The following is a 16382-nucleotide window of genomic DNA, read 5'->3' on the forward strand; positions in this document are numbered from 1 at the left end:
GGTCCATGGAGACAAAAGAAGGACTCGCAGGATATTTTCTCCTCTGCACAGAGGCTATCCCGATTCAAAGGGCATATGATTCCTCTTAGGAGTCACTAACACATCTTACCAAGCGCAGTATGTCTTATGACCATCACAAGCATAACCTGGACAGCAGAAACTTTTCAACATACTTAAATATGTGTGCTAAGAAGGCAGGTCAGTGTATGTTGGAAAAAAACCATTTACCGAAGCAGCTACAAAACTGCTTTCTGAAATAGATTGTTATATAAAAAGTCACCTGCATAACTTTAATGGAATTCAAGTGGGCGTGCCAAGAGAACCAGTTATTCCCAGTTCATTCTAGCAATAAAAAAAATTAAACGACTGCAATCCAAGACCCCATCTGACACAAAACATTCCATACATAAGGAGATTATGCCAAAGTTCAATTTAAAAAGAAATATTTAATGGTATTATTTTTCGTTCTTAACTTTTGAATAGTTTCACAAAATTAATTCAATATGAATGGCAGTCTCTGCAAACGAACATGAGGTCTCTGGGCCACTAAGTATCTGTAAACAGAATGGGCTATGGATGTCCCAGATCAAGCAAGCAAACCTCACAAGAATTGATTATCCTTAAGTCCAGCTGATATAGTACCTGAAACATGTTGTATAACCTTTCCCAACGCAGCTCCATTTCCCTCATTTTATTTTATTTTAAAGGTTTAATATAGCGCTGGCTAGACCAGGAGGTATCAGAGCGCTTCACATGAGCATCAGATCATAGTTACAGGTTACATCGTTACAAAGGTTACACAGTTATTAGAGCATAGCAACATAGTTACTTGTAGGGTCAAGATAAACAATAAGCAAAAATACGTAAGGGAAAAAGCAGGCAAGGGGAAAGATTCAGGGGAGGGGGGAAGGAGGTAATGAAGGCGGGAAAGAGGAGGGGAGGGTGAAGGACATCGCATGGAAAGAGGAGGGGAAGGGCGACGGGACACAAACCGTTAGACGAGTCAAAGCAACGTCCTGTGATCCCGGGGAAGTGGTATCACTTCCCTATCTCTGTTGCTGGAGGCACCCTTTACGCAGTGGACTCTCTCAGAGGGGTCTCTGAGACTCCAAGGCCTACATACTGGATCCTTCCCAAAAAAGGGGAGAGGGAGTGCTTTGGCAAGGGGTGCCATACCATACCTCAGCTGTGAGTGGCTCCCTTGGCGCAGTGGACTCTCAGCGGGTACGCTGAGACTCCAGAGTATAAATATTGATCTTTCCCCAACAAGGGGAGAAGGAGTGCGTAGTCAAATGGCCCAAAGGACAGGGGGCTAGGCAGAGTAGCAGGCAAGGTGAGAGATTCAGGGGAGAGTGGATAGGAGCTATGGAGGTAGACAAAGGGGGAAAGAGTACTAAATGGGAACAAATTCAATTAACAAGTTATTATATAGTGCTGGCTAGACCCGATGGAATCAGAGCGCTTTACATGAGGGACAATAATGTTGCAAATTACATTAGTTAAAAGTTACATAAGTATCAAGAAAAGCCTTCCTTCAGCTACTGTTGCTCATGCAGGACCATCAAAATGTCAGTTAGGCATTTCATTTATAAAAAACACATACAGACTTTAGTCAGTTTCTATATCGACCATATCGTTATGTGTTATGGGGTGGTGCTGTGATTTTCTTTAACAACGTTTTGGTGATGGACTGTATACTTGTCTCTACACTATGTCCTCCAATGTTTTAGCATGCTCTTAAATAATGTTTCCTAGTCATTGTCCTTGCTTTCCTTCACCCATAATTTTATTGTAGTGCAATTAGCACGTCCCCATCTACTGCACTTCCAAGGAACAAAATTGAATTGAAAAAGTCAATGTGTATCAATTTGATGTTTTGCATGTGGCGTTACCATATCCTCCACTACAGATTCTGATCAAACAGGAAACCCGCGGCACCTCTCTATTGTCAATAAGAGGTAAATGGGGAGTGCTGGTAAGAATGCAACAGTCTATCAAAAATGCATTTGTGTACCACTTACGTACAATATACGCAGCCTGGCCGAGTGATAAAAGAGAGATGGGGAGACAGTATCTGGCCATGGCCGGGCTGACCGGGCTTGCCTAGGAGGACAGAGAGGCTCTGGAGGAACCCAAACCCAGAGAGGAGACAGTAGCAGCCATAAGTGACCTTAACAATAAGAAACAAGGGATAATCCTGGGACCTGAGTAAGACGTAATAAAGTAGGACAATGGTCCCTTCGGGGAAAATAGAGGCCTCAACTTCCTTGGCAAATGTACCAAACCATCATAACCTTGGTTTTGGCAAAGATTAAATCACATTTCTTTGTTACACAAGCAAGAATCAAAGAAGCTATAAGAACACATTATGTGTAGATGGATAGATAAGGTAATTGCTCAAGAGTAAGTGAACAGCGCAGGGAAAGTGAATAAGGGAGTTAAAGCGTGCAAGTGCTATATACAGAAGTATAAACAAAGATCAACGGCTGATGGAGATGTAACATTCATAACACCATTCTTCTACAGAATGTGGGGTTTAGGATCATATTCTGAAATAACAATTTGCCAGTATGTTTTGTCAAGGTTTCAACCCTGTTAACTGAATCTCAAAAGGGTCATCACCAGGACCAACATAAAGAAGTACCACCTTGGGAAGAGACCATCATATTTTAGAAACTCTGTGCATGTGTTCAAAATATCTACATATCATTTTAATACAAAATGTAGGAGTATCTAGCATACCAAATTATGGAAGTGATTTTCGAAATAAATGGCTATTCACAGAGGAAATTTCCCATTGGTAGAATGGCTTAAATAAACAACTTCAAGGGGTCTCTCTCAGGGTCAAATACCTAAAAAATAGATTTCTAAGAGTGACTAGCCCAATCTAAACAACTGGTAAAATACACCATTTCTAAAGTCATCACTTAGAAAACACAGGATGGTGATATACTCACATGGTCAGTATTATGGCTAAACAGCAAAAACTCCTGGAGGGGATGGGTTACCGGAAGAATTTTACCAGAGGAACGATGGCACTTTAAATGACAAACTTGGAAATATACCATGAAGCCCATCGAGAGATAGACTCCCAGACACAATGCAGAATACTCTCTGCAACATGCGCAACTCTTCCACGTGTACCATGCCTAACACCGTCCAGACGACGCCTACGCCCTTGCATTCAGGGAAGTCAAGCGTTCGAATCGGTGGACTGGTGCTACCTTTTGTTTGTTCTCAACTGGGTGGTAGTGGGCACAAGATTCATACAATGGGTGAAACTCCTCTATACAGATCCAGGGGAGAGGGTTCGAACTTAGGGAATGATATCAGAGAGGTTCACACTACGGATGGGTACCCGACAGGGATGTCCCCTGGCGCTGTTACTGTTCACCCTCGCCATGGAGCCAATGGCTTCTGTGCTCTGACGGGCGATGGGGCCCGGAGGGATTGAGGTGGGGGAGTTGCAGCATGTGGTGTCCCTCTACGCAGACTATGCCATGGTCTACATGAGATAACCAGAGTTCGACGTCCCCATCATAATGAAGGCGATACGAGAGTTCTGAGAAATCTCAGGACTCCTGATCAATAGTGCCAAATTCAAACATTTCCCCCTTCAGGCGTTATCATTTGTCCCGCAGGACATGCTACCTGCGCCGGCCTGCCCTGGGAGACGACATCTGTGAGATATCTTGGAATCAAGTTCAAACACACGGAACAGGATTTTACAAACCTCAACATGGATCAGGTGGTGGAGGGCCTGATGCCAATAGTCAGGTTCTAGAAAACTCTCCCCCGGTCACTGTTGGGTAAGGTTGCACTGGTCAAAATGGTTCTGCTCCCGCACGGGTTGTATACCTTACAAGGAACCCTATATGAGATCCCAACCGCTACTTTACAAAAACTTTAACTGCTCTGGGCTGATAAAAGAAGACAAATTAGGCTCTCCACAAATAAACAGACCTGGCAGTGGGGGGGAGGTAGAGATGCCCCATATAGAACTGTATTACATGACGGCACACTTACAGCATGCGATAAACTCGCTGGACCCAGACAATAACTGGGAAAAGACTTCTGAAAGGCTCATATGGTACAGACCCGTTCCCGTACTACTCAAAAGGGGCGAGAGCGCCACCAGAAACACTATGTGATGAAAAAAGTCTGTAGCCTCTGGGAAAATGTGGTGAAGCATATGATTCGACAGGTCCCGTATGCACCGGATATGCACATATGGTCGTTGCAGCCTTTTGTAAAAATGGTTAAGGCCATGTCTGTAGAACGATGGATAAGGGGTGAATACAGTTCCCTGTGGGACTTCTTTCCTGAGGGACGGTTCCTCACCAGAGAAGTGGCCATGTAAACCTCTGCTCTTGGTACCAGACAATACTTGCAATATGTAAAATGTTCGGCTACAGTGAGAGAGTCTGGGCGTACTTCCCAGAGGCCCCTGACCAGCCGCAGACACTAACAATGATGCGGACCATGGCGGGAGGGAGGAGACTGATATCACTACTATTCAAAGCTCTACAAGGGGACCTCCCATTATCTCTGTTTAAGATTCAGGAGAAATGGGGAGAAAGGACAAATGAGCCATTGATAACTAGAGAGTGGGAGAAAGTACATGGGGTGTGCAGACAGTATAATTAAATGCCCGATTTAAATTGAAACAATACAACTACATACATCAATTATACCTCACCCCAAAACCATGCACATATGGCAAGGTGTGCCCGCTGGGGGGGAAAGGTTGAATTTGTGCATGTGGTAATGGAATGTCGGGCCATAATACAGTTCTGGCAGGAGGTTGTGGAGGGACTCAATAGGGCTACAGGGTGGGCAACTCAGCTGGATACCAAGCAGATGCTGTTGGGGCTGCTCCAGAAGAGGAAAAAACTCATCAGAAGTTTATGTCCCTAGGGCTGGTGCTGGCTAAACGCCACATTGCGATCCGGTGGTTAGCACCCGAAAACCTGGGTTACAAGAACTGTCTAAGAGACATCTCAGAGTGGGCAATAGCTATGGAAATATGCATGAAACAGCCTAGGAGGGACAGTAGGGTAGACTATGATCTGCAAGAATGGGCAGCTATGTTGACAGCAATGAGACCCTCCGGGACACCCAATCACCTTGTGTTTACTGGCAGAGTAAGGGATTCTGGATTGAATGCAGTGATTGTTACGATTTACAGCTTCAAACGGACAGGAGGGATAGCTAGACTTGACACTTCTGGCGAAGATGGTGGCCCTATGAAACCATCCGGGGGGTAGCTGTAGTATTACACTCTCCTGGTCATGTTCGGACTGTGAGTAGTTGATGATACAATCAGGGTCAGATTGGTAACGCAGGGATTCGGGAAATGGCCGAAGGGCCGGTAGCCAAGTTCAAGCTGTGGGCTGCTTTATTTGGGCAGCGTGGGGGCTGTCTGTGATGTTAGGATGCAGCCATAGGCCCAGTGGGTGCCTGAGTGGCCTTTCTAGAGGCAGATGGGCGGAGGTATCACTCCCTTTCACTCCCTTTCTCTCGCCCGTTACTGTATGCTGATTGAGCAGGGGAAGGGGGCCTGAGCAGAAGTGGTATCACTTGCATTCATGTGTGGCTTAGCAGTGTGAACTAATCTGTGCATTTTTTTGATCTAAGTGAAGTTAATGAAACATGCCCCCCACACCCTTTCTTTTCATAAAACTTAGCTGAAGCAGCGTTTTGCGGAAAGGCAATCCGCAAATGTGGGCCACTTTTTTTGGGTGTGCCAGGACTGGCTTTTGATCCCAATTCAACCCTGGACACAATACACAATCTCTATGGTGGGATAGAGTGAGAATGGAGGGGGAGGGGAGTTGGGTAAATTGTTTCTGCCATTACCATTCAATTTTTTGTTGTTCTTCAAGAAACTGTATATAGTACAAATATGGTGTTGAATTTGAAATGTATGTTATGGAAAACTCAATACTATATATAAAATATAATAATCCTCCACTACAGAGTCTCTCCCTGAGAGTGTTTAAGGAATGGCACACTTTAGAAGTGAGAAAGGGACATTTACAGCCTCATTCTTAGTACAGTGCTAATACTACAATTGGGAGTAAACACTGTAGTTTATCTCCAATTGGATTTTGCACATATTGCACTCAGTCAATGGGATTTTATACACACAATTTCCTCCATTTGTAATCTGAAGGAAATTGCATGTGCATAACAGTGAAATAAGGATAATACCTCAGCTGCAAAGGCAGTGTTTGCACATTCCCCATTGCATTGTTGGGTCCTATCTTGGTACTGGGCACAAACATGAATTCAATACAGTGCACAAAAGTTATTTTCCAGGAGGTTTTTCTGAATGATTTCAACACAAATGTCTGAAAGAAACATTTTGGGTGGAACCATTCAGTTGGTCCTGTGAATCAGCCCAGGGAGCAAATTTATGGGCCTATAGGAGAAGTGTCATACTAAGGGGCTTATTTCGATGTCGTTCGGAGTTGCCTCCGACAGACACTGTCTCGGTTTTACGACCGACCGACTTTTGGTCGGTGGTTCTCACTGCCTGATTACGAAGTGGCCATCACTGTTCTGTCGCATACTCACTTTTCCCTATCGGAGCTTGAGCCACAGCCGTAATGCATGCTCCTATAGAGAAATGGGTGTGTGTGTAAAACCCTGCACCCTGTGGCAGACACCCCATGGTGCCTGCCACACAGTGCAGAGTTTTACAGTGGGGTACCCTCTCGACCACCAACCATAGATCGAGGAAGCAAGGGGGCCCTGCTGGGGTCACCTAAAGTCACTTTCCAACAGCCTTTCCATGTCGGAAAGGCCGGCACGGAAAGGCTGGGGGAAACAGACATCGCAATCCAGACGTAGTCCATAGGGGATTACGGTGCAATTCCAACCGGCAGGAAGACTCCAAGCGCCGCTCAGAACCGAGTCAGAATGACCGACAGGTTTACATTCCGATCGCCGACATCGTTATCAGGCGGTCGGACCGTAAACCGACCATTTCGGTAGGAAAGCCTCCAACAACGATCGGAAAGCTTCCAACTAGCTGTCTGAGGCTTTCTGATCGACATCATAATCGATCCCAATGTATAACTTTTCCCTCAGACGCCAGCTGAGTGAATGCAGCAGATGGCCCTTTGCCCAGCATCATAAAGGCTTTTCAATGCCACAGGGTGTGCTTTCATGCAATAAGTGGACTGTAGGAGATAAAACAAAAACAACCCTTACAGTTAGCTCTTCTGAAATACCCCAAAACCATCTCTGTTGTCATTCTTTTAGAGACTAGCTGGGAAGGGTAGGAAGCAATACAGCGCAAGGAGGTATTTAAGGAGAGTAAGCAGCACATGATGGAGAGAGTTAGAAAACATTCACTCTTATCGAGCACTGAAGGAAAAAGAAAAATGCAGTTCCTTGTGAGCAGAGGACGGATACAAGAAAAGAAAGACAAGACAACAATTAACCCCTTCAATGCTGATGACGAGCTCAGCTCGTCATCAGCCACGGTGGTCGTGTGCGGATGACGAGCTGAGCTCGTCATCTAACGCGGCTTTTAGAAAAAAGCCGCGTAGCGGAAAAATAACCGCTGCAGCGATGCGGTTAAGAAGCAAGCAGATGAGACGGTCAATAAAGCCAACCAATTGTAATGAATTGAATGAAATGAAATGAATTTGTACTTGTAAAGCGCACTTATAGCCCAACCGGGGTTTCCTGGCGCTGTACGCATACCGCTGTGGAACCCTTCCTGGCTTTTCCCTGTGAAATGTCCACTTCAGGACACCCCCAAGGTGTAGCCAGGCATCCCAGCGCTGTTAGGGCCGTTGTGGAGATTAAGCAAGCTATTGCGCAGAGTTGAAGAGTGGGACCCATGATTAGAATAGGCATTGAGGCAACCATTATCAGGTCCGAGGAAATTGAGCCCAAGACCCGCCGAGGCGGGAATTGAACCCTGGTCCCGGGCCAGACCTCTGCATCAGGGTCTGCCACTCTAACCATTGAGCCACACTTCTTCACCCATTGAGCCACACTTCTCCATACATTGAGCCACACTTCTCCAATGGCCAGGCTGTAGGTCCACTATACGTTCACAACAGGTTTTTCGCGCCCAGGCAGCTTGTGATGTATGGCGAGACCAAAACAAAAAAAAATGATGGGGGGGGGTGTGTATATATAGTTCAATGTCAGAAAAATAGGTTTTCAGACGAGTAAACCGTATTCGCGGCTGTGATATGCTTGCTTAATGTCAATCTAAGCAAGGAAGAAAATGCCCTAAACGATATGAAAAAATGAAGCTGATCAGCCTACAAGAATGGTATGTTGCTTGGCTCAAGAGAAGGGATTCGGTTTTAGCAGCTACGATTCTGCACCTTTCAAAGGTGCCCATCGTTATACCAAAACAAAATATACGGCAACACAAATAAAAACAAAACGCAGTCGAGAAGGCTTATTAAACTGTCCAGTTTAACTGCTAAACTTAAATCACGTTCTCACCATCATACACCAGAAGACACACACACATAATATACTCATGGCACCACCAGTAAATGTTAAATCAGCAACAACTGAAATTACTAACCCAGTTCACAGAGCGGGCTGGGTAATGCACATTCCTTTGCTAATAATTTCTCACTCTGGATGACGTAAGAACACATTCAGGCAAAAGCATCTGTCACTCTGCCAGTACATGTGGCCTGCAGTCAAAGCGCAAGGGAGGGTTTAGTCATTAGGTATGTAAGTGGACCATAGTAAATGTCAAACTGCAGAAACATGTCTATAATAATATCTCCTTAATCCTATCTGATGGTCATAAAAATAGATCAAACAATGTTTGCTACATTAGTTCTTACTTTTTCAGTAAGCAGTTCTTCTGCACAAGTGCATAAATATAATTTTGTGTCCTGCCTTCTCAGAGCCTTTAGAACAGGGGAACCAGCTGAAAAGCAGAAATCATAAGATCACAGTATTTCATCATTCCCGGATTCGCGATTATTCCAGTTCTGCTTTTGCTTTCGAAACTTAGCAATTGTGAGTACTTGATGGTGAACACCTTGCTTTGAAACCGAACGCTGGCATTAGTATATCACCACTTCACAAAGTGTGTATAGTTTCGGTGTGGGGCCATGGTAAAAGGATATGACCTAGTACCAACACCACTTACATCAAGCAGTGAAAAGGGATATATTGTCAGAACTTACAACCTTAGCTTTCGTCTCAGTAATGCAAGAAAAATGTGATGTTCCTACATTTATCTTGGGACCCCCTAAGACCGTTTTTGCGGTAGTGCATCTCATAAAAAAAAACATTCAATATTCCCATTGAAACAGGTCGAACTCATCCATCCTATTTGATGGGATTCTTGGGAAAGAAAGCTAGAACAAATAATTCCAGAGAGTTCTTGATTATATAACTCGTCAAGTTTCTTAAAAGACTGTTAACAGCGCAAAATTATGTAAACAGTTTAAAACTTTGCCTTTGGAAAATGCTCTATTCCTTCTGTGCGCAGAGGTTGTACATGGTCCGGAGAACCCTGCCTCGTGAAAATTAAAGCGGCAGAGCGCAACTATGCATCTCGCTGTTCACAGTAGAGAATGCAGCAGGCTCCTCCAACAAGTAGTTCATGAGATACTGGTAGCTTTCCAGCTACCCGTGAGCAGCTCTACTGTATTCAGCTCAGGCTAATTAATACATTTAGAAGCTTTGGCTTGGTTGAATACGAATACCAAAATCGAAAAAAATGTGTTTTTGAGTTTGAGTATTTTAAAATCTCATAATTTCCCCTTTTAGATCTGGTATTTGACTGATGAATAATACAGCACTAGAGACTAATTATTAATATTACCATAGTGTCAGTGTCATTGCCGCTATGGCTAGCATGTATTGCCCACGTAGAGGCATTTCAAATAGACAAAGCCTTTTTTTACGATGCTCCACTCCAGCGCTGAGACAGCTCAGCCTTATAGGACAGGAGGTGATGGGGATGGTCACAATTCTGGAAGCGTAGCTCCTCGTAACATAGTCAATGGGGGTTCATGCAGCAGCCCCAAATGACAGCAATGTCACTCGCACTGAAAAAGCTTTCTGCCATACACAAATTCTGCTTGGCAAATAATCACTGATGTCTTCCTCCTCAATGCTTAGCACTGGAAGCGCAGGAGCAAAGCAATGGTTTATTCTCTTTGCAAGTCGCAAGGAGGGCAATACGCCTCATTTGTTCCCCCTTTCCATTGCAACCTGCAAAGGTTTGCAACACCTGCACTGCGATAAGCTATGCAATGCACATTTGTTCACGTATGACCACTAAAAAATGTTTACTTTTTAGTAGTCAAACGTGCTGTCAGGGACTTACCAGAAACAAGCCTCCCCCTATTTCTGAGAAACGCGTTCTCTATCGTAAAAGGAATCATACTTAATAGCATTCTATTAAAAAGCTTGTGATCAGAATAGCAAGCTTAACACCACATGCAGGGAACAAATGTGCTCTGAGGAGATACATTTTTTTTAAAAATGTACAGAAACCACTGATGTCAAAATGACCCCAAAACAAAGCATGAATCAATTTTGTTTGAACAATTATATGAGGGATTCCTTCTCCAAACAACAGCAATCAGAAATGTCACAACAATAAATTTGGCTACACCCGAAAAGGAACAGTGTGAAGGACTGGGAAAGCACTGCCCCAACGACTCACCAGGCTTATGAAACAAAAACGAAATGTACAAAACCACAAAAGAGGATTCAAAAGGGTATAAACCGACATCACTGCTAAACAAAGTTGCTTGGGCCTAGGATAAGTTGTGCTTATTCTGCTCGTGGTTGCAGGTGGTACGACGGTCTTTTTTTGATCTAGACTGAAACTTATTTTTTATCACCAGACTTTGACCCCAGGCAGGAGAGATAAAGACAGAATGGACTAGTAAGCGAGATCGGAGAACAGTGACAAAGGGAGAGAGAAAGGATGAAAAGCGTGACAGTGTGTGTGAGAGGTAGGTAAAGGGGGCGCGGGTGAAGGGAGAGAGTCATGAGGTGAAATCAATACAAGGCAGCCTTAGTAGTCGCTGTCATTGGTATTTGGTGACCCCGGTATTCTGCAGCAGTGCTAGTGGGCTCCCAAGAAAAGCTTTATGGCATAACACATACTTTTTTTCACAAATGAAGAAATGGCGATGAGGATAGGTTTGTACTGTCACTAGTCTCCTGGTGCCTTTTCATTTAGTATTCGCTCCAGGTAGGCCTGTGCACAGAAGAGAACATTACTGTATATACAAAGGTTATGTTCGGGCTGAACTGTTCCCATGAGTCACAGGGTCAAGACTCGTTTGCATATGGCCAGGTCTAAACCGGGGTGGCATGGTGAGCAAGAGAATGATGGATTTAACCCAGATCTCTTGACTTGGGATGAATGTTTTGATTTGTTCTGCATCCCGTCCATCAATTGTATGTCTTATAAGAAAAGCTTTATGGCATAACACATACTTTTTTCACAAATGAAGAAATGGTGATGAGGATGGGTTTGTACTGCCATCAGCCTACCATTGCGTTTTCATTTAGTATTCGCTCTAGGTAGGCCTGTGCACAGAAGAGAACATTACTGTATGTACGAAGTCCCAAGTATATACAGCACATATTGTTAAAAGTCCTAAATGTATAGTTCCTTAAAGGTTATAGTAGCAACCAAGTAGAGCTCTCGAGTGGGGTATGGTTAGTGTAAAAGGAATAGGTGCTTTGTAATGTGATAGTGAAGGCCCACGTGTGCTTTTCCTTTATACTGTCCCCAAGTGTCCTGCTGGCTAGCAATTTAAAGAGTGTATAAACCTCAGAAGTGATTGACATCTTCTTCACTCAGGTTGAAAAAAAGTTTGGAAAAGGTCACTCACATCTACCAGTTTTGAAAGAATGTGTGCCCATTTATAATTATGATCTATTCATTGCCAATCAGTATACAGCTGGTTCCAAATTTAGATCATGCTGGATTCGATAGTATGCTGGTATCTATATCCATTAAGTAGAGGAGCAGAAGTGCAGTAGTGCACAAGAGAAATGAGAAGGGAGTGGGGCTGCTAAGATTGACTGAACCTGTGAGTCCGTTTACCTTCATGCATACTTTCCTTTCAGCAGTTCTTGCAATTAGTCACACCACTCACATATAGGCACACAAAGGAGTGATTGGAACTCCGGAAATAAGAAAGGATGGTGGTTTCTTTTGATGAAAACCTCGCCGATTATTACCCAGAAAGAACAGCAATTCTGAAGCTTCACAAGTATGTCCGGGGAGGGCTTTAACACCATCGCTGCTAGCGATATTTTGCTGCTGTGCTGGATTATTGAATTTCCCATTGTTCATGACGAGCTGGGCTCGTCATCAGTGTTTGAGGAGGCTACACCATGACGAGCCCAGCTCGTCATGAGTGTGGAAGGGGTTAATGGAATATCCCATTCTAACATAAGCACGAAGATCATATGGTAGATGTTGCCTACAAGGCACAAAAATAAATAAGTAAACAAATAAAAGGCAACCTATAACTAAACACGCCACAGTGAGACTATAAAACACAAATCGAAACAAATGGTAACCAGCTTTACTCTATACTTATCTGGGTACCATCACTAGTTGCCCTACCATGGAATAGTGGCTTTGGGCGTTATTCTGCATGTAAATCGGCAATCGAAATCCAACAAGCTGTCTTTGAGAAAACTTTGCATTCGTAGGTTAATATATTAAATAACAGTCAACTGAAAGTAATATCAGACATTTAAAACAAAACCAGCCTGGCTTAGGAGGTGTTGACAGTCCTGCATAGGAGAGTCAGGTAAACGGACGAGAACTGCACATTCTGCTTGTTCAGTCCTCTTCTAGGTCTTTACGACGCTGGTTTCAACATAATGTACTTGTCATGGTCCTTGAACTTGGAGAAAAGATTCATCCAAAAGTTTCTACGGGGTGCTCATTTTTAAAATGATGTTTTCTTTTTAGAACGTGAACCTGTGACCAAGTAGCTCGATATTAATTTTATATTCTCTAAGGTATTGTTGGCACTTGTCTCTGTTTTGGGCCACATTTCTAGGTTTATCGTCTCTTAGTTTTGACCAAACTTAAGAACTATTTTGCAATAGACATTTTCTTAAGACTTGAGCAAAACACAGGCTTCACACGCACACATTCTACAATGTAGATGATGTGGGAGTTGTAAGTGCTGTATGAGAGCAACTGAGCCAATGTAGTTAGAGAACATTGTGGATGACCCCATTCTGTGCAAGTTGAAAGTTCACAGCTAAAGATGAACACAGGATGAGCCATCAAGCAACATTAACAGTTTCCAGTAGCAAATTGGTCCAAAATGTCTTGGTAAATTACAAATGAAATCACTGTTCCTTCAAAATGTGTCCTTTAATGTTTTGCTGCCCACCAGTGGTGCATGCACATGCCCTCCAAAGTAGAAATAGCTTAACTTAAGTGTCTAGGAATTATGTAATTAGCAGGGGTAATCAAAACCTCAGGCTGCCATATATACATATCCTGTAAAATTAGAAAGTTTTTAGTCATAACAGGATAAAACAGCGATTGTTATGCATTTTTTGAAGAAGATGCCAGTAACAACCAAAAAATAAGTTTCACAAAAATGGTGAAACGCATGACTACAAATTTTAAATTAAAAGGGTGCATACGCAATATTTGTTGACTGAAACAGAGTATGGCTACAGACAAATGTGGAAACCGTTAGGTGCCACTTAGTCCATCCAGTGAAATTATGTATGCTCTTTTATGTAAGTGCTGAGAAAAGTTAATTCACTAAGCGTCAGGTACCACTTTGGAGGTTTCGAAGTTTGAGAAGAAAAGGTGGCTTCAAGGTCGGACAAGTCAAACAATCAGCCAGTGACCTGTGGGCTGGTCTGATAGGGCAGTGTGTGTGCCGTTTTCTTGTTGGTTGTGGATTTGTTTTATGGTCTGCGAGACACTTTTATTTTAGTGTCCGGACCTATTTTCTGTCCCAGTCCAACCCTGGCCGACTTGCAATAGATGGAGTGTTCAGTAAGAGACACTTGACATCTGGGTACAAGATAACTGGATCTCCCATATAAACTGTAGATTTTTTTATGTTGTTTTGTGACACATTTTGTATTGTGACACACAGCAGGGACGAGAACTGTGCATTTTCAGAGATATTCTACACTAAATATTCTCCATGCCAAAAAAAGCTGGACCGTGAGGCTGCTTTAACGTGTCACTGCAAACGAAGTAAAGTTAGGGACAAGAGTCGAGTAATAATAAAGTGAGAAACTTCGAAGGGATTACAAAGCTAAGCTTTCTTTCTATCTACCCCTCAACATATTTCTGTCACCCCCACAAAATAAAAAACTTAAACAACATTTTATTAAGTAGGCAACATATTTGATTGTCGCAGGTGACAGTTTGAGACACAAGTGAATGCACCAAAAGCGCTGAGCGTTTTTATGAAGGCGCCCTAGTATGGGCAACTGGACTCACAACAGCACCCAGATGCCAGGGTGCCAACTGCCCTCCTCGCGCAGGTGACGCTGCGTCTCCTCCGGGCGGGCGTTGCCCTCCCCCTGCGTCAGCAGCGCGCGCGTGGGGCGGCGGTTGCTGCCCTCCCCCTGCGTCAGCGGCGCGCGCTGGGTACTCACAGTCCAGGTGCTTCTTCTTGGGGCCCATGATCTCGTGAGTGGTGGCCTTACACACCGTCTTGGTGACAGCCGAACCCGCTACGATGTGCTGCGCCGCTGTGATGCGGTCCGTGATGCTCTGCCCGGACATCTTGTTTCCCCCTCCAGAGGTCCGCAGCCAGTGCGAACTGATACAAGCCGCGAAGAAAAGAAAAACAATACAAAAAATGCACGTAATCCTCTTTTTCGTCTCCTCTAGGAAGCCAAAAACACAGGCGCGTTGTGTTTTAAAAATGTTATACAAAATGGTGATGAAAACTAAAAAAGAAACCCGTTTGAAGTAACCCGCGTTCTTTTTTTGTCTTTTTTACGGTTGCGCGGTTGCTGAGGGGCGGGCGCGCCCGTCCCTCATCTCCTAGATGGCAGCAGGTGACCCTCCTGCCTAGTCAGCCTCGTCTGGGGTTTAATAGACGGGTAGCTGCAGAATGAGTAAAATGGCGACCAGGCTCCTCCTCGGATGTTCCAGGCGCCCGGAGTCACGTCATCCTCTCCTCGCAGTCCCAGCCCAGCGCTTGCACGCTCCCCTCCGCCAGCCTCCCTCCCTCCCTGCCAGGTTGGCCCCGCTCTCCTTGTGAATTCGACCCGCCTCTCCTGCCGGTATCGCCAGCCTCCTGGGGCCGGGTACTGCAGCGAGCTGGGTGTGCCTTCCGCAGGCTCTAGTGCTGAAATGTGGCACAATTACAGGGCCCTAGGCCTGCCCCGCCCCACGGAGAGCTCAGACATTCCATAACATGAAAGCTCATTGGATAATAGTGGCATGCATTCTTTATTGTACCTGTCCCGAGTTTTAATTCTGAGACTGCATGTTGTTGGTTTGTTAAGCATTTTTTCGTGTATATTAACTTTTGTAACGCCTTTCGAAGTTGTGGAATAATGTCCGCTTTTGTTTTTCTTCTACATGCTATTCCTGCACATCACTTCCGATTTTCTTTAGTGACAGTATAATAATAGATATATATCTCCTACCGGTCTACTTACCAAGACAAAAAAGTGGGTAATGTTTGCGCAGCGTTGCAAATGCAGTCTTCGGTTTCGGAAATATTGGGCATTGGTACATTCGGGAAAATTTCGACAATTTGTTCAATTTTAAAGATCTACAACAGTACCCGGACCTGAATATATAAAGACCGCTTTCTAATTCTGTAGTCCCAGGGGATTCGTTTGTATATAGTGTTGAATGGTGCTCCTTAAAGTGCTTTGGAGCGGTATATAATTCTTCACACAGACCTGGCTCAAAGATCGGTATTTTTGGGGATTTGGGGTGGTCTCCCTCAAATGTATTTCATTATTGAGGGAAATGTACATTTTCTTAGTAAGAGTAGTCAGAAAAATATGTTTTACATTATACTCTGTGGTGGCTGAGAGTTCTCTCACATGGAAACTTCTGTGAAAGTTGGGGGAAATTGTTTCCTGTTATATAATTTAATGATAAGTATTTGATAATCTGCAGAAGGGTGGAAGGTGACTCAGCTCTGCTCGGATCCCAGACTGTGAACTGCAAGCTGCACGCTTATCTCAGCCGCAACTGCTTAGATGACTGAACAATAGTGCTAATTTAGCATCAGACGATATGTGACTGGATCCCAGTACTAGAATAACCAAGATTTGCTATTGATAGGATCTAGGTACACTGGTAGAACTGCGCCCGGATCTCAGTAAGTAAGTAGTAGAGGTTCTGAAGGACATAATTGGATGCATTTGGTGTTTTAGAGATT

The 16382-nt window shown here is 44.0% G+C and overlaps 1 protein-coding gene across 7 annotated transcripts in view; it reads right to left on the bottom strand.

Annotated features, from left to right (window-relative positions):
* PICALM (phosphatidylinositol binding clathrin assembly protein) overlaps positions 1 to 15328 on the bottom strand; it is a 495196-nt gene extending 479868 nt beyond the window's left edge. For 6 of the 7 annotated variants that reach the window (XM_086933970.1, XM_086933967.1, XM_086933966.1 and 3 more), the window contains exon 1: positions 14629 to 15240. In XM_086933970.1, coding sequence (XP_086790096.1) covers positions 14629 to 14758 — 130 coding nt within the window. In that variant the 5' untranslated portion in view covers positions 14759 to 15240. Of the gene's footprint in view, positions 1 to 14628 lie in introns of all 7 variants that reach the window. The other variant, XM_086933969.1, reaches the window with a different exon arrangement.
* Between the last annotated feature and the right edge of the window lie 1054 nt (positions 15329 to 16382).

The sequence above is a fragment of the Lissotriton vulgaris genome, chromosome 8 (genome assembly GCF_964263255.1).
Source record: "Lissotriton vulgaris chromosome 8, aLisVul1.2, whole genome shotgun sequence".
Lineage (NCBI taxonomy): Eukaryota > Metazoa > Chordata > Amphibia > Caudata > Salamandridae > Lissotriton > Lissotriton vulgaris.